The sequence below is a fragment of the Cryptotermes secundus genome, unplaced genomic scaffold (genome assembly GCF_002891405.2).
Source record: "Cryptotermes secundus unplaced genomic scaffold, Csec_1.0 scaffold833, whole genome shotgun sequence".
In the NCBI taxonomy this organism is placed as follows: Eukaryota; Metazoa; Arthropoda; class Insecta; order Blattodea; family Kalotermitidae; genus Cryptotermes; species Cryptotermes secundus.
Genome location: NW_019725852.1, coordinates 149,117 through 166,869, shown reverse-complemented (window position 1 = coordinate 166,869; position 17,753 = coordinate 149,117). Strand labels below are relative to the sequence as shown.

The 17,753-nt window shown below is 38.9% G+C and overlaps 2 protein-coding genes across 6 annotated transcripts in view; one reads left to right on the top strand and one right to left on the bottom strand.

Moving 5' to 3' along the window:
* The first annotated feature begins 211 nt into the window (after window positions 1–211).
* LOC111863806 (NADH dehydrogenase (ubiquinone) complex I, assembly factor 6) lies at window positions 212–11,247 on the top strand. Of its 2 annotated transcripts, none has more exons than XM_023850520.2 (5): window positions 212–650; window positions 4,678–4,900; window positions 6,230–6,389; window positions 10,302–10,537; window positions 10,941–11,247. In XM_023850520.2, exons 1-5 carry the CDS (start codon window positions 628–630, stop codon window positions 11,124–11,126), a joined length of 828 nt encoding a protein of 275 aa, XP_023706288.1. In that variant the 5' UTR covers window positions 212–627; the 3' UTR covers window positions 11,127–11,247. The 2 variants fall into 2 exon arrangements, with proteins under 2 accessions (XP_023706288.1, XP_023706287.1); XM_023850519.2 differs by lacking the exon at window positions 212–650 and adding an exon at window positions 713–1,363.
* A 2,731-nt stretch (window positions 11,248–13,978) lies between these two features.
* LOC111863805 (tyrosine aminotransferase) overlaps window positions 13,979–17,753 on the bottom strand; it is a 42,516-nt gene continuing 38,741 nt past the window's right edge. For 3 of the 4 annotated variants that reach the window (XM_023850516.2, XM_023850518.2, XM_023850517.2), the window contains 2 exons: window positions 16,575–16,745; window positions 13,979–15,103 (listed from right to left, as the gene is read on the bottom strand). The gene's annotated coding sequence lies outside the window, so the exon portion shown is untranslated. The remainder of the gene's footprint in view (window positions 15,104–16,574; window positions 16,746–17,753) is intronic. The other variant, XM_033751217.1, reaches the window with a different exon arrangement.

The following is a 17,753-nucleotide window of genomic DNA, read 5'->3' as shown; positions in this document are numbered from 1 at the left end:
CAATGTTTGGTAGAATGTTATACTAATGGAGGTCATTTTCACTCCTGGTCTTCAGTTATAAAATCATGGCAGACAGGTGGCGCTGACAAATGCTTTTTGGCTTGCAGTTTGATAGCAATGACTAATGCAACATTGGAGCTGGGACTGGAAATTTTTGTTTGAAGATAACCATAAACATCTTATACAAATTATGTATTAAGTATTTATGAGTCAAGCGTTATAGACATTGTATAAATGTAACAGGATCTATATACAAGTTTTCCCAACCGAAAATACCGATCATGCAGTATGTAGCATACTATTTGTAAAAGCCAGGTTCTAACCGCAGTGAGTGGCAGTGAGTATGAGGTTACTGTCATCTAGGGCGTGATGTTCTATAGTCTGGTAGATAGTGGTGTTAGAAAGGACCTTGTCAGGAGGAATGCTACAGGTTTTTCTGAAAGGGCACTTCTTCAGCAAATTGTAACAGTATCACATCTGAAAAGTGTATACTCTTCAAATTTAGAGTGCAAGCATTTGAAAATTCTGGTTTTGGTTCTGCGAAATTTTGTTTTATTGGATTTATAGGCTTGCATTAAATAAGTTTTGTTAGTATAATACAGAATTCTCCATTTTTAGTGGTTGTATATGAGGCCCATCTCAGAAAACTGGTAAGTTGTGAGATAGTTTAAGGTGTGTCATTGGGCAGGATATATACAGGGGCAAAAGATTTTACGTACCAAAATATATAAAGAAGACATCTTTAATTATTATAGGCATTGGTATAAATGGTGTTATAAAGCCCGTCCATTAAAGTGGTAGCACCCTCAGTGGGCACGAATGACTCAGAATAACTGTAGTTAGGATCCATGTTTCACAAAAGGTTACCTTTTATGCACTAGTGAATAGAGCGTGTAGAGCGGTGTAGAGGGCCTACATTTTCGTAGTACTTGATACTAATATGCATTCACAATTTTATCTTCCATTTCAAATGGGCAATGTTTATGTAGCGACCGAGGAGTCTTATGTTTGAACATCCGCATAGTGGAAAGAATAAAATGTAGTATAGTAGTACTGACATGTGTGATAGAGGTTTTGTATAATTTCGCTGAAATATTGCACAAAGTGAAGAAAATAAAACACTGATAAAAGCCAAAATCGTGTTGCATTAGTACGCAGGCTGTAACAAAAATAGGTTAAACACGTCACTTCAGTATTCATAACGTGATAAATAAGTCTCATTTTAAATGCGCTCTTCTCAAAATATAATATTACGAATTCCTCGAAGTGTTAGCAAAGGATTATTTTCAGATCGACATGGAATACAATATAGTAGCACTTCGAAGCCGCGTTTAACGGCGGAATACTGCTTGGACTTGGTTAGGTAAGTTAAAATAACGGTATGTAGTTCATCATGAAAGTTTATTCAACCGCATGTTAGGTTAGTTTTTAATGTAGTAAGATGGTATGTATTTGCAACACGATCAGCAGGTGTGTCAATTAAAACACAGGGGCTTGTATTATTAGGGTTAGGAATAATTTTTTTTTACTTATAACCAAACCCATATTCAAGGATGTTGAGCATGATCACCGTACTGTAAAGTTCCAGGGCAATAAATGTGGAGGGGGTTTATGACTGGCCACATAAACTTATTCTGGAATGACTACGTTAAATTAACTAATTCCATGAAGCTGAGTCCTTGAGAAGCTCCCACTTGTGCAGTTGCTCAACTTCCCAGCATTTTACGGAACCCAGATATTCATTACCATGTTCCAAGAGCACTCCACTGGTCCCTATCCTGACAGATCAATCCAGTCTGCAAGATCATTGTAATATTATCCACCCACTAATATCTTAGTCTTCCTAGTGGTCTCTCTCCCACCAGTATCCTAGCTTGGTCCTATTCATGCTACATACCCTTCCCACCTCATCTTCCTTGACTTGATTATTGTAATTATACTAGGAAAAGAGTAAAAGTTATGAAGCGCTTCATTATGCAGTTTTCTGAAAAATCCTGGCACATCATCTCTCTCTGGTTCAAATATTCTCCTTAGCATCCTGTTCATAAATACCGTCAGTCCATCTTTGTTCCATTCTGTTGGAGACCAAGTTTAATCTCACACAAAATTACAGGCAAAGGAAGGTTGCGGGTTCAAGTCCTGATGAAGTCATTGGAATTTTTTTCAATTGACCTAATCCTTCCAGGCACACTATGGCCCCAGGGTTGACTCAGCCTCTGGCAGGAATGAGTATCATGAATTAATTAAATAATTTTCCTCGGGAGTAAAGCGCGGCTGGTGCGTAAGACTGACCACCTTACCGCCATCTGTGAGCCGATTGTTTAGATAATGTGGGACCCTCAGCGTCTCACAACCCTGTGGGCCTTGACAGCCTCTTAAGGGATAGCTTTACTTTTACATTTTTAGACAGCAGATGAGAAGACAGAAGTTTCTGTACTGAATGGTAGAAAGCATTACTCAAATTCCATCTACTCTTTAAGTTTCTTCATGAACCAAATTTTGATTTGCTACTGTCATTCCCAAATGTTTGAACTGTGCCATATTCCCAAAGGGTCTATTAACTATCTTTATGTTATGATTTTGCCCTGCAGTCTGGTGATGGGATGACAACTTATACTTCAGTTTTCTCTGTGTTTACTAAGACTTTTCTGAATAGGAAACTTACCAGACAAGTGTTTACCTATCCAGACTTTATATTATAGGTTTCATTTAAACATAAATTAGTTTCATGAATATCTCATACTCAAATGAGAATAATGCATAACACTTCCCTCTTAATTGAATGATATGATTTCTTGAAATCTTATGAATAGATGATGCACTGCCTCCTAGTACTCCCATTTCTTTCTCCAGTATATGATGAATGCAAAGAAATCTGATCTGTATTTGACCTCATATGTCAAAACCCACACTGATGATCCGCAGTAATTTTGTCTATGTTTGTCCTGAACCTTGAGAGGGGGATGTTGGATAAGATTCTGTATGAAAATGATAACAGTGATATGCTTTGGTAATTACTACAGTCGTTTTTATCGCACCTCATGTAAACTGATACAGTAATAGACTCCTTCCACTGAACAGGCAAGTCTTCATTATTCCAAATAGAATTAGTAAGTTTATGGGTCTCAGAGTGTAATGTTTCTCCTCCTGCTTGAATCATTTCTGCAGGAATTTGATGGTGAGTTATACTTCTTAAATTTTACAATAGGAATTTCAGCCTCAGAAGAATCAGGTGATAAAAAGATGTGTCCTTTTACCACTGGTTCAGTTTAAGTGGGCAAATACAGTACAGCCTGCATGTTGCTATATTTCATTAGAGTTGTGTGGACAGACGGTACTTGCAGCAGAATTTAGATCACTTCATACGGGCTAGAAGGTTGTGGGGGACCAGACTCTCAACAGTCCCTCATTATCTGGTGTGGCCACTAATCATGAATTGATTTCAATTTCAAATTGCCCAGTAGGTAGCAGATATTCTCTGAATTCAGATCTGGTTGATGTGTTGACTGTCCCACAGTTCTTCATTATCCAGGCCCCAGGGTCTCATTGTTATGTTTGATTCTTTTGACAATAAAAATTGGATGAAATATGTGTCAATTTAGTACCAAAATGGTTCCGTCTGTATACTGTGCTGAATAGAGATATTGAGATTTTTTCCCTGAATGAAAATATTTAATTAAGATTCACTCTGAACATTAGATGAGGTAACATTTATTGAATGTGTTACAAGGAACTCAGAATAAAATAATTTATATTTTGGAAAATTACATAGTAGCATTATATGCTCCAAAATATGACATGCTCACCTTGCATAAATAACTGATTGTTTTTGTGATACTGTTTCAATTAAAATTTTCAACATTGATGATACTGTACTGGTGCTGAGTGGGGGAGTGCAAGCTGAATGGCAGTTACATTTCAGGGAACTTCTTCGCGGTGTAATATTGCTTTTCCATCTTGAGTGTTGTCATGTGAGAACTGTGTGTAAGCAACAGAAATTATTGAATGGAGAAATTACAGCAACATGAAAAACGTACAGATTTTTGATGAGGAACCTCTTTGGAAGTACCTACTTGGAGTACCAATAGAGAGATTGTGGATGGTATTAAGTTGGTTCTCGGTGAAATATGGTGCAAGGGTCCAAACTCAAGCATAGTGGATATTGGTGTCAGTGTTACTGAACTTTTGGCTGTTATTTCCCCAGTCAGATTACCATTTTCCTTGAAAGTCTGTGACCTGTATTTTGAAACAGAAAATTGACAATCCTTTGGAAGAACTAAGAAACCATCACATAATTTTAGTGGGGAATATCTTTGGAAAGTGACTATTTGGAAGACCAAGGTATAGACTGAAGTATATATTAAACTTGAGCACAGGGAAGTAAGTAGTTCTTGTCTAAAAACATGTTTGTCAGTACTCTGAAGCTTGGTTTTAGCCACAAGGCCAAAACATACAGTACCACTGCAGATGTGTGGCTTTTAGCAAGTTTGCCAGCACTCATCTGTTGTTTGCTGGTATTGTATGTGTACCAGATGAGAAGGGCACTGGAAATGAGGTATGGTCATGTTGGCTGGATTGAACTGGCACAAGGTTAGGTTCTGACACCCAAGATTTAATTTAATTTTTATTAATTTAAGGAAAAGTCTGTGTGAAATGTTATGTTTATTTCTGTTACAGGCAGCATGACTATGAAAACTTTTTGTGCACCCTGTTGCTACCAAGCCAGAGTCGAACATCAGCTTTTGCTATCAGAGCATTTAATATTGAGATAGCAAAAGTTCAAGATCAAGTTAGTGATCCTCATCTTGGAAGAATGAGAATGAAATTCTGGGAGGAAAGTGTGGAGAAAATGTATGTTGAAGATACTCCCAATCATCCTGTAGCCATAGAACTTCATCGTGTAAGTACGTGCAGTAAGACTTGCCACTAAGACACAGATAATTATCCTCAAGTGTGTCAGTTTTCTGGATTCTAGTAATATATAAATAACACAACATGCAGTCTGTGGTGTGAAATGGTTTTGAACAGTATGAAGAAATGTGGGAGAATTTGCATTTGCTAATAATCTCTGGTTGTCAAACATCATTTTCTCTATTGATCGTATCATGTACTGAGTGTCCACTTTGCCCATTCACACAGCCTACACATAACTATATAGTAACCTATATCAAACTAAGAAGCAATCAGTGTTGCCAATGTAGTACAGAAGAAGCCAGAGTAGTTAGTGAAAATCACACAAGAACTGCCATTTTCAGGTAGGGTTTGGTAAGTTTAATGTAGTATTTATTTGTTTTTTAAATGCTGTCAGCATATAGCATCAAATGTCAAGATGATTAGCGAATAATGAGATGGAAGGGATGTGGAAGGAAGTGATATCCTAAATTGAAGCTCTGTTCTTGAATGTACCTGACAGAAACCTGTCTAGATAGCCACCCATTAACTTTCACCTTTCATATTTGTACAATTGAATGACAATACACTCATTACGATTAAAGAAGTGGGAGTCCGTTATCAGTTCTGTGCTAGTCTGTGAATTTCTGCTGTTTCCTTCAATATATCTTTCTCTGATTAGAAATTTTTAAGCACATCTCAAAGACATGGCACAACTAAAGCTTTGACCATCCTTCTTCCTAGCACATATTTCGTAAGTAAGATTGTTGTCTTCTTGTTGTCACACTATGTAGTCTTGTAGATGCAGCATGTCCCTTCAGAACTCTGTATCTGTCCATAAGGCTGAATTATATTATAGCCCAGAAGACTGCGGTATTTTCAATCACCGCAGTGAAAACTTCAAAACTGTCCTCAATAAAAAATGGTAAGAGAGTGCAATTTCCTGGGACAGTGCAGTGTGGCAGACAGGTACTGGGATTTTGGAGGAACATACTGCCTTCATTTATCCACTTCTATCCTGAAGATGGAAGTAGTGTGTTTGTGCAAAGTGTTGATAACCATCTACCAGACTAGGCAGTGTCACACGTCAATGAAGACTGCAGACTTAATGCAGAAAATGAGAAGGTGGCCCAGATGTTGTGCCTGAAGAATGATTGAATTTGAATACTAGACAGATATACACACACATACTGCATAGTGCGCTGAATAGTTTACAGACAGTGCAACAGTGGTGCCACTTAATGCTGTGTTCGGTTAAGAAACAATATTGCAATTAAGCTCTGCCTTAATGCTGAAGGTCTGTTATAGTTCTGATGTATGCTGCTCATGTTCATTACAGGCAACCAAAAGACACAAGCTTTCCAAGAGATATCTGAAGCGTCTCATATCAGCACGAGCAGGTCGGTTAACGTCTGCAGCATTTCCTGATATGGAAGCAGTGGAGCATTATGCAGAGCTGTCTGTGTCATCTGTCTACTATCTCTTGCTGGAAGCATCTGGTCAGGACATGCATCATTCTTGAACGATTGTTTTGAGTTGAGGTTATTTACTTAATCTCCATTATGTCTGCCTTAAAAGATTATACTGAGTCCACTAAAAGAAGAACCATGAATCACCCTCCTCCACATCTTCCAGCATACTTCACTGCACTTAACAAGATTCCCCGTTCACATGGATGTTGATAATTATAGCCACACGTTCAACTTCTTTAGCAAGAAGCACTGTGGGTTGGTTGACATAGACCTCTGAGGGCCCAAGGGGAATACAGAAGTAGGCAGAATGTGGTATGTCATTATCCCCACCATACATGGAACTTTTTTGTTATTGATGTACAAAATTTCAGGTGAGGTTTTGACATGACAGGTTGAGTGGCTTCCTTGTTGGTGTACCAGAGATATATTTCACTCCATTTTCAGTATTAGCATTTTTTCCCCTAATGTATCTATTTTACCAATGAATTCTGAACAAATTGACTGGTTGTCATAGAAATCTGTGTGAACATGATATCAGTGGAGACATCCCATGTTTGTGTTTCCTCTCATGATCAAAACAAACACCAAACCTGTGCAAACATGTAACAAGGGGATTAAAGTAAGTATTATTATCATGCAGTGTAAGTTCTGAAATACTGTTGGGAATATGATTTTGAAACATATTGTCATGTGTTAGACTGACTCTTGACAGGGTTTTATACATGCAACTCATGACTGTGCTTCACAGATCAGTGTCACACACAGACTAGTGTCATCAGTTTATTACAGTTTCCACTAGCCATTGCCTGGTAACAGCTTCCAATGGCAGATCTTCCCCTTACTGTGGGTTCCCAAACTATCCCTGTGTCTCAGCTACTAACTTCTAACAGCAACAGCTCATGATGGCTGAACTGTAGTTCTCCAACTAACTCCCAGGCTGACAGTCATCTCACAGCAACCTCCTAGTCTTTTCTTCACACACTGACTAATAACTGAGCACTCTTGCAACTGACTGGTTGCCCCAAATTGTCCTGGTTATAACATCTTGGCACAGACCATGTAGAAAACACTGTTCCCCTGTAGCTGTACCATTGTTGTGTTTGTGTCTGTTGGGGTTCCCACATGATTGCTACTCAGTCAGTCCATTGGCACGCTGGTGCCTGCCTAGCAACAGCCGTTTGTCCCATTTGTTTCGTGTCCATTTTCTAGAAATGAATGTTGTCTCAGAGCTGTTTCCTAGCAATGGCTGTTTCTCTGGCTCCACAGTTCTCGCTTTGAGCAAATATGCCACGGTATACATGACACATCTTGACGAGATATGGTGGCAGAATCACGCTTATAATAAGGTGTCTTTAGTGCGGAATTCTTCTTTAAATTTTTCAGTTTCATTTTAATGCTATTTATAAGATATGACATGCAAAATTTTGAGTAATACTTGTCTTTTGCAAAAAACACAGACACAGAAGTAACGCTAGTACCTCACATGATTAGGACCACACTCTGCACTGGAATGGGTGGCATTTCTGCTTTATATTTGAGAAGAAGCTTAGTGTGGTGACCAGCTGTCCAGACTAAAGTTTCTTGTGGTCCTTGGTACCTCCAGGCAGAACTGGGGGACACTACATCAAATTCAGCCATGAATGCTTCCTTCCACACCCTTTCAAATTCACCATTCATTAATCATTTTATGCTATGTATATAGCCTGAGTTTCTGACAGTGTCACAATAATCCATGACATAAATGCACTGTGGGGATTGCACAGGACACTTGCATCACTGAATGAATGAACACTTTAACCTGGCATTGGTGAGGTGGGAATATGTAACAAAAGCGGTAACATCCTGTTGATTATATCAACCCCACCTTTGATTTAGTTGTAAAACAGAATATTTTCCAGCTTAGATGTTCTCTCATCTACATTATAATGTAATGTGGAAATCATGACAACATTTTTGTTTATTTGGCACAAATAAGCTATGGTGATGTTGTGTTGAGATCCAAAAATGGTAGTCATTGGGGTTTTTTTGCTTGGTATTGATGAACTCAGGTGACAGTTCTCTTATTTTTCTTGATTGTTCCCACCATAGTTAGCTTATGATCTTCTAAGAAGGATTTGGCCAATGGGTAACTTGTGAACCAATTATCTAAACTCACATTGCGACTTGTTCCAGATATAGGTGCAGTCTTCTTTGTAACAAATTCAGAAAGTATGATTGAAACCTTGTATGGGCCTTCAGGTTGTGCATCAATGTAAACTTCCAATTTAGAAGTATAAAAGGACTTGGCATCAACCAAAGCAAATATTTTCAGACCATACTTTGCCGGTTTGCTTCGAATGTACTGCTGGAAACTGCATCATCCACAAAATGCTTCTAACTAAAAATTTCTCTAATTGGAGCCAATTTGCCATAAGATTTTTGTTCAGTTCTATTACTTCGGTCGTCAAATCATAGACATCTAGGAAGAAAACGGAAGTGAACAAGTGACACTGTGCTTCCAAATGATTCAGCACCGGTACCGTCCATGGCCCATAGATTATCAAGATTCTGGTGACTAGACTTATAAAAACCAGATAAATATACAAGTCCAAACACAGCCTTTATTTCACTCATATCAGTCTTTTGAAAACTATTATTTTTGGCGTAATTTACTTACTTTCTTTCTACTTCATCGTTTGTATTCTTCAAAATTAGGTCTATCATGTCATCAGGAAAAAAATATCTTCCAGCAATCTAAAACTGATCTTGAATCTTTTACATTGCCTGGCTAACTATGTTATGTGCTCGAGTTCTTATTCGAGATCCTAACTTGTTTTTACTCCATCTTGTTTGCTTATCCTTCATCAAGCAAAAGGCTCCCTCTGTAGATTCTTCCTCACAGTCTTGTTCTGTATCAGATTCATGGTTATCATCATCCCCGCTAAATGGCTTCTCATCTGTCAAAGCATCATCTATAAGCTGACGTAACCTCTGTTCTTCCTTCTCATAACTCGCCTGGTAAAAAAAAATCTCAAAATGCCCTCTAAATATTTACGAACATTTATGTATGTAAAAATAACGCAATAACGATAATATTTTAGTAGGATACAAATGAAAACAACAAGTGTCGGAAGCAAATATAGTCACACTTTCAGTAAGGTGGGTTCTGGTGGACCCCAGCACACTTTACACGTCTGCACACTAAACTTGCTTGGGTGCAACAGCCTGTTGTCTAAGGCACTGGGTAGCGGGTTACGGGAGGGGAAGTTACACTGAGGCACGACTCACTACCATGCATTCTTAAAAAGTTAATCATTGGGGTCTGTGAAACCCCACCTTACTAATGCCAGATTAAGCACCAAAACATTTATGAAGTGAGTCATGCTAGCTCAGTTGGTATAATGACTAGGCTACAGGCTGAATGACTGAGGAGTCTGGATCTCATTCCCATCTGGGGTCAGGGATTACTCTTTTTTTCTGGTGTCTGAATTGGCTCTGAGGTCTGTCCAGCCTCGTGTCCAGTAGGGAACAAGGGTTTCTCCCCAGAGACTAAAGCAGCCTGCAGTGACAATGACCACATTCCTCCATCTAATGCTATGGTTGAGTGGGTGAACCTGTACTTCACCTTCTCCATACACCTTTATGGTGTGGAGTTCAAGTTCTTCATCTTTACAAATTTATTAATGAAATACATGCTTCCAAATTTCTGCTCTTTATTTAAACACGAAGCAGTTGGGTTTGTATGAACAATTTAGTGTTATTTTAGGCTAAACAGAATTTATCAAATTCTCCTAATTTTGACGCACTGCTCAACGTTGACATTATATGTTCCCGAAATTGACATTCATAAATAACACTGGAGGGGCATATATTTAAGCTGCCTGCCAAACATTATCGTCCCCCAGCATGTTTATTTTGGAACTAAGGGAGCTGAAATATGTTTGATGTAAATGTTGGCAGGTATAGAGAATATTCACGCTGATCACACAGCCAGCCATCTTGGAAAGGCCCATGGTATTGTGAATCTGATCCGTTCTGTACCATACCATGCCCAACAGAAGGTAGTGGCCTTGCCTCAAGATGTGTTACTGCAACATAATGTACCTCATGAGATGGTGTTACGTACTAGCTGCACAGCAGGTTTGAAGGAGGCTGTGTTCGACATTGCAGCTCGAGCCAAGCAGCATCTCGATAAGGTAAGTTGGAGCAACTGACATGGGAATGGATCATAACATTTCAGGACTGATTATGCCTTATCTGACTCAGCATTACTGTCCTCTTGATTTGAATTTATTTGGTGTCTAAGAAACAGATAAAGGAAAATATGTTAATGTCTCAAACAGTTTAAACTGTGATTATTATTAATGACTTTTCACCAACAGAGATTATGTATTAATTTGAACAGTAAATAAAATCCAGCATGAACGTTTTAAACATGACACTATAGGTCTGCTATTTGTGATGTTCTTTCAGGATATTAAGACCTTGCTTTAGTGCAATGAATTATTTTACCATTCTAGTGTAATAGAATATTTACTCATAAAGAATTTTTTACAGAAATGCCTGTTAAACTTGTATCATATTCAATTTCTTTAATAGGCAAGGTCTTTAAGTAACAGCTTGCCCAAGTCGGCGTATCCACTTTTTCTGCCAGCAGTAGCTATTGACTCTTACTTGGAGAGACTCCGTCTAAAAGGCTTCGACATTTTCGATACTACATTACAGAAGAGAAATAGTTTGTTGCCATTTCTTTTGTTCTGGAATAAACTTGTATCCAAATACTGACACCTGTATATGACGCCTGTACCTAGAGTTTATGTTAATGATGCTCATCAATATGATAATGAATATTTATCTCAATAAATTGTTTATATAAAAATAATATACAAAACTATTAATTTTGTCTGTGGTTCTGTATGGGTGTGAAACTTAGTCTCTGACATTAAGGGAGGAACATAGACTGAGGGTGTTTGTGAACAGGCGTTGAGGTGAATATTTGAACCAAAGAGAGATGAAGTGATGGGATGCTGGAGAAAAGTGCACAATGAGGAGCTTTATAGCTTGTACACTTGGTCGACTTACGACCGACTTCTGTTCTGACTGACAGGTTATAAGTCGATCTGGTCGTATGTCAGCCATATATTTATTGACAGTATTATTTAACCTTTCTGATCTCTTTATCATCTTTATAATTTATTTTTAAAAACTTTTACATTTTAATCATCTTTTATTTTTCATTTTTTTTTGTGGTCATAAGTCGCATAGGTTGTAAGTCGATGACCAAGTGTATTCTTCTCCAAGTATAATTAGAAAGATCAAGTAAAGGGGGATGATATTGACAGGGCATGTAGCACGAATGGGGAGAAGAGGAATGCATGTAGGATATTGGTGGGAAAGCCAAAAGGAAAGAGACGTAGTTGGGTGAACAGTATTAAAATGTATCTTAGAGATAGGATGATAGAGCATGGATTGGATTGATCTGGCTTAGGATAGGGACCAGTGGAGGGCTCTTGTGAACATGGTAATGAACCGTGAGGTTCCATAAAATGCTCAAAAGTTCTTGAGTAGCTGCACAATTGGCGGCTTCTCAAGAAGGATTCAGATCCATGAGTGAAGAAAATGAATACAGAATATCTCTTCTGAAAGTAACTTTATGAGACACAATCTGCTGTACACTGTGAGTGTGGTAGTCAAAGTAGAGAAATATCAGTTAATTTGGAAACAGCATGTACATAATTGGGATGCAAGATAGCACACTGCCAAAATTAACAACATACTTTTATGTTTACCCAAAGAACAGAGACATGGGACGGTCATTTCTAAAATATGTGAATATCAGGGCTTGTACTTTGGGAAGGGAAGATTTAACTCTTAAGTTGTTCTTGTTTTAGAAATGTAGGAGTTGCAGAAAGGTAACATTAATGGAATTTTAGTATGCTTATGTCATATAGGCACAACGAAGTGACAATCCAGTGAATTAATAACAAGTGATATTAAAGACTGAAATCCACACATCCTAAAGGTTCATTACTGTGTTCACATGGGTCCACCACTGATTTAATCTGCTCTGTTTCTTTGTGAATATAATTTTGATTCCTGAAGACAGAACTTCAATGAAAATGAATGTCCTTTTTGTGACTTTGGGCTTGGCCACTCACAACAGGAGTCACAACATATTAATTGAGTCTAGTGATTGAGGAGGGCACTGTAAGGCATGCATGTATGTATGTATGTATGTGTTGCATGCATGTATGCATGGGTTATAACAGTCTTCATTATGGTGTGACACCCACCCTCTCTCCCTGTGCAGATGTAATCACTGTCCCACTACTACTTGCTGCTGTAACCGATCTGCCAACCCCAGCTGGATTTAATTTAGTAGCATGTTTTGATCCAGGTAAATAAACATGTTTGGTTAGGTTTACTTGTAACCTACAGCAAATGGACAAGAGGTACATAGGCTATTTCTTGCCCTCAAGAAGGAGTTTAGTCCATCCAAACTCTTGAATCAAAAAGACAAAAGAAAAATGACTGGTCAACGCAGATGAGAAGTGAAAGCGCTTGCTTCTTTAGAAAGTCACACAAAATTGTACTTGTATGAATCCTTTGAGAATACAATATGTGACAGTTTTGAACCCATAACTTAAAAGATGGGTGGTCTCAGCCCAAGCCAAGCATAACCTTTGTCAAGCTACTGACAGGATTTATATTAAGTTGTAGCACCTGAATTCCCTGTAATACCTAAACGGATAGGGGAAACACGTAATTAGTGTACTCCCATTTTTTGAAAATGACCAATCCTTGCAATTTAGCGAGTTGACTTGTGGACCGAGATGACTCCAAGAGTTTTGAGGAAAAGAGAGTCTGCAAAAAGTCATATTCCAGATCGCAAACTATTCGGACACAGAATCTGCAAAGTCTTATTCCAGATCTCAAACCATTCGGACGCAAAGTCAATCTAGCACGGTAGTGGCGTCCCTTATGGACAACAGTTTAATAAAGTGTCTTGTGGAATAAAGTGTGTGTTATAACAGGAGTTCCCACTTCCCTTCCTGAGTGATACCCTGCCAAACGGCCTGAGAACTGAATCTTAGCTCTACCGGCGGAACTAGTTACCCACGACTGCTACCCCCTTATCAATCCTTCACACCTTTCCTAAATCTGTAAACTGATGGTAGCAGTTTACTGGCACCCAAACTAAACTCATTGCCCTAAAGATCAGAGGTGTGTAAGGATGATAAGTGAAGCAGGGTAAAGCCAGCTGTAGCCGCCACCGCCCGTAGCAGTCCAGCAGCCAGTGGTCGAAGACGACAGTAAAGTAAGTGGACACAAGGAGCGAGCTGTTATAATACGACAATCAACGTGTCAGGGTGGAAGTAGCACTGAGTGGGTAGAGGCCATACGGGAGAACGGTAAGAAATTGGAGCCCAATGCAGAGGCCGCAGAGTGCGACGATTATACTGGATTTCTCTTCACTTCTCCTCATGCACAATTCACAGGCCAGGTTTGAAAAAAACAGCACTTTTCTGTTATATAGATTTCTAGTCCTCCTGTTGTCATTGCTGTTTGACTATTATGTAGGGACAAACTGACACTTAGGGACACTGGAATGGTACAGGTATGTGTTTTATGCCATATTACTTGTCTAATTGTGTTTCATTGTTCCATTTAACTGATAGTATACACACACACAAAAAGGAATCAACATCTATAACAAACATACTGTTTTTGTTTACATGCTGCTATTTCCAAGAACTTTTAAAAGAACATGTCAGTAAGATTTTAGGGCAGCATTCAAATATTGCAATGAGTCTATACTATGAACAGTGTAGTTAATATTTCAAATATATGTACTTATGAGTTACATTGAAACATTACGTACATTGTCTAAACAGATATATTGTAAGTGTGTCTGTGTACTGTGCACCAACAAGTGGTTGTCTCTTTATACAACGACATCCCACAGAATCTTTAAAGGTGATCAGCTGCAGTTCAGTTCAGAGAAGAAGTCCTTCTTTTCCAAAGTTTCTGACCATGTTGGTCATCGTGCAGTCTTCAAGCACAGTTTTATGCCAGATGGGATATGGCCTTGAGATGTGCTCCACCATCACCACCAGAACAGAGGTATGGGGGAGGTAAGCGGAGATTAGTGTCTCGAGAGCTATTAACTTTGTGTGTTGAGTTCCATTTCGATAACAATGGCCCATTTAAAATTAGGCTGTTTATTTTCATTCATCTCAGAACTCAGCATGAGGATTGCTGTTTCATGGGATGTGACAACACACAGTCTTGTAGAATGTGACCTGCAGCCTGCAACATCAAGATAGAAGATGGATGCACCAAGTTGCTCCAAAATGTTGGTAAATGTATACCAGACTGCATGGTGTCACATTCAGGTTTGTGAAAGTATTTGAATCATTCTGAGAAATTAGAACTTTCTGCATAATCACAGTGAACTGTTTCAATCTTGGACAGATGTTACAAATAGCTATGATGATCCTGCAGAATGGCTGGAGTGACCTCTGCATACCCACAGCAGTGCAGGCACACTCTTAACTTGTTTCATAATGGAGGTAGAGTAATGACAGCACTGGCAGGCATAAGCACGGCATCCTTCTGATGGGAGCACGTGATCCTTCACTCGCTCAAACTCTGGCATATTAGTCCTCAAGAACAAATAGTCTGTGTCTGATAACCACTGAAAATTATCAAAGGTGTAAACAGCAAAGTCACACGAGATACAATGGAGGTTACTGCAGGACCTGAAAGAAGAGAGTGACATTTGCCAGTATAATATGAACAGAACAATGGATTTGAGTTCAGTTATCTTACAAGACAAGCAGCACATACTGCTGGTATGGGGATATTCACATAGGCAGTGATAATTTTTAATATGGATCCCTGTTAGGATATTTAAAAAACATGACACATATTTAATGAAACTGCCTGTGGATGGTCCAAAATGTGGACCGAAATTTATAGCAGTTATTAAATAAAATGATATAAAAGTTAGATTGGTTTAATTTGAAATATTTGTTCTGTTGATGGCCAGAGTATCAGTAAAGTTGTCTCTGTGCTTAACTAATTAAGCACCATGCCATGAAGGCATATGGGGAAGTGAATGTACGGATCCACGTTTTCTTGACCTTGGCCATAGTTGGAGGTGGATGGTCAGCTTCACGCTCCGGCCGATTTACCCCCGGAGAAAGAGCCCCCAGCACCCATTGGATATGGGGTTGGGTGGGCCCCAGAGCCAGTCTGGACGATGTGTACAAAAGAAAATTCTTGCCCTTCCCAGGACTTGAACTCTCACCCCTTGGTTGTCCAGCCTGTAGCCAGTTGCTATACTGACTGCCCTATCCTGTATCACAAAATTTAATGTGGTTTGGCACAAATCATGTAAGGAAGAATTATTTTATATGTTATATGAAATTTATTCTACACCACAGAAGACAGCCGTTGTTACTGATTATGTACATAAGAATAGTGTCTGTAGCCAGTAGCAGAGGATGGTCTGGAAACTGATAAGAAAATTCATTGAACTCTGAAGCCATCAAGACATGCTAAATGCAGTCCTAGAAACATATATTTCTACTAGAACATAACCAATACAAAACTAAGATACTGCCTTTGCATTAAGTCACAAAAATTTAAAAGTTCAAAGACTATATAAGGTAAAACAAAAGTGGTCCCTGTGCTTAACTGAGCACCACACCATGAAGATGTATGAGGAAGTGGAGGTATAGCTCCATGCATCCTTAACCTTTGCATTAGGTGGAGGTGAGTGGTGAGTATTATATTTACTGGACAAGGAGGCTGGTTGAGCCAGTCCAGATGCCATGGAGAGGAGGAACATCTCTGCTCTTGCTGGGAATCAAACCTTGATTCTTCAGTCATCTAAATCACAGCCTAGTCACTATTGTGACTGAGTCAGTCCTGCTCTCAAAGAACATGAAACATGAGTGTATTCAACATTAGTATGAAGAAAAATATAGAACTGGGAACAAATATATCTGGGACACGTCTAGCAGATACACGAGCATACTGATCACTGAAAGTTTAAGGATGATTCTCGTTTCATTCTTCTAATAATGAGAGACTGTGTGGTGGAACACACAAGGGTGGGATTGAACCACATGACACTGAAATGTAAAATATTCCTCAGACTCTTGAAACAGTACAAATCATAGAACTTAAGGTGCTAATCCTTGTGTACTGTACAGTGAATCGAACCTTGGTGCTCCTACAGTTGAACAGCCACTACTGTAGTTGGTGCCCCCTAAATAGACAGGGAAGCATCTTGTTCCAACACATGTAACTGGAATGTTGTCTGTGAGCCCTGCCTTGGTATCGGTGTTGTCTTCTATGTCCCGTAGAATGTCGTCATAGTCTGAGGAGTCACCTCTACAAAAGGACAGTCAAACATTTGTTCAGGAGAGTTTACGTCACTGATAAAAAAGTTTTCTTTCTGTTTGTTTTAATTTTAAGCCACTTATTGAACTCTTAGAGCTCTGATCACCAATGTCTCATCTTCAGAACATTACAATTTAGTACTGTAATGCATATTAGAAATTCATCTAATATAAACTTGTAATCTTATTTTCTTCCTACGTCCCCCAATGTCTCTTTCCAATCCTTTGTATTTGTCCATTCTATAATCATCCCTCTCCTCCTTCCTCTCTCTCTCTCCTTTAAAAGAGGTTATCTGAGTGTCACTCAGAAGTCAGGAGCACGACTATGAAAAATATCAGCTTTGTTATGTACTACATTTCAACGTTTTCCCCTAAATGTCTGCCTCCCCCATGAGTGTAAGCCTACATACAAACAACATGCTGGCTTTTGTAATTATATATATTGTGGCGCATAAAATCTGTTTGCTAGGCAACGACTGCAAAAGAAGCAACAATAAAACAGCTGTTACTGAATAATGGATTTGCAAACAAGCATGTTTCCTCAGCAGTAGTTGTGATGCAACAGAGGAATGGTGTTTTCTGTGCACTACATGCAGAGAAGTTACAAGCAGGATAGGTTAGCGCTGAATTACAGGATAATTAATGACTAATGAAATGGAAGCAATCATTGCCTAATTTGAGGCACTGCCTGAACTAGAAAGATCTTTTTATGCCCCCCCCCCCTGAGGAGGAAACTTCCCCCCCTCATACACCTGATGGTGGAAACAAATTCAATGTCCAAAATGTGTGAAAAGACTCAACGTGATGGACCGTATCCACAATAATAATGTTCATTGTCAGTGGCATCCAGCTAGTATAATGCTGTACTCTCAATCTTATCGTTCAGTAGAGCTCTCTTGTGACATCTACAGTTCTGATTCTTGTAGGGTTCCCCATTTGTGTCCGTGGATTATACTGCTAACATAAAGATGAGCATACCACATCTATGGCAATAGCATTC

Bases quoted from the DNA above. Each gene is read 5' to 3' on its own strand.
- LOC111863806 (XM_023850519.2), top strand. From the start codon at position 1,227: ATGCGCTCTTCTCAAAATATAATATTACGAATTCCTCGAAGTGTTAGC. The intron at 1,364-4,677 runs GTAAGTTAAAAT...TTTCTGTTACAG, and splicing joins TACTGCTTGGACTTGGTTAG to GCAGCATGACTATGAAAACT. The intron at 10,538-10,940 runs GTAAGTTGGAGC...TTTCTTTAATAG, and splicing joins CCAAGCAGCATCTCGATAAG to GCAAGGTCTTTAAGTAACAG.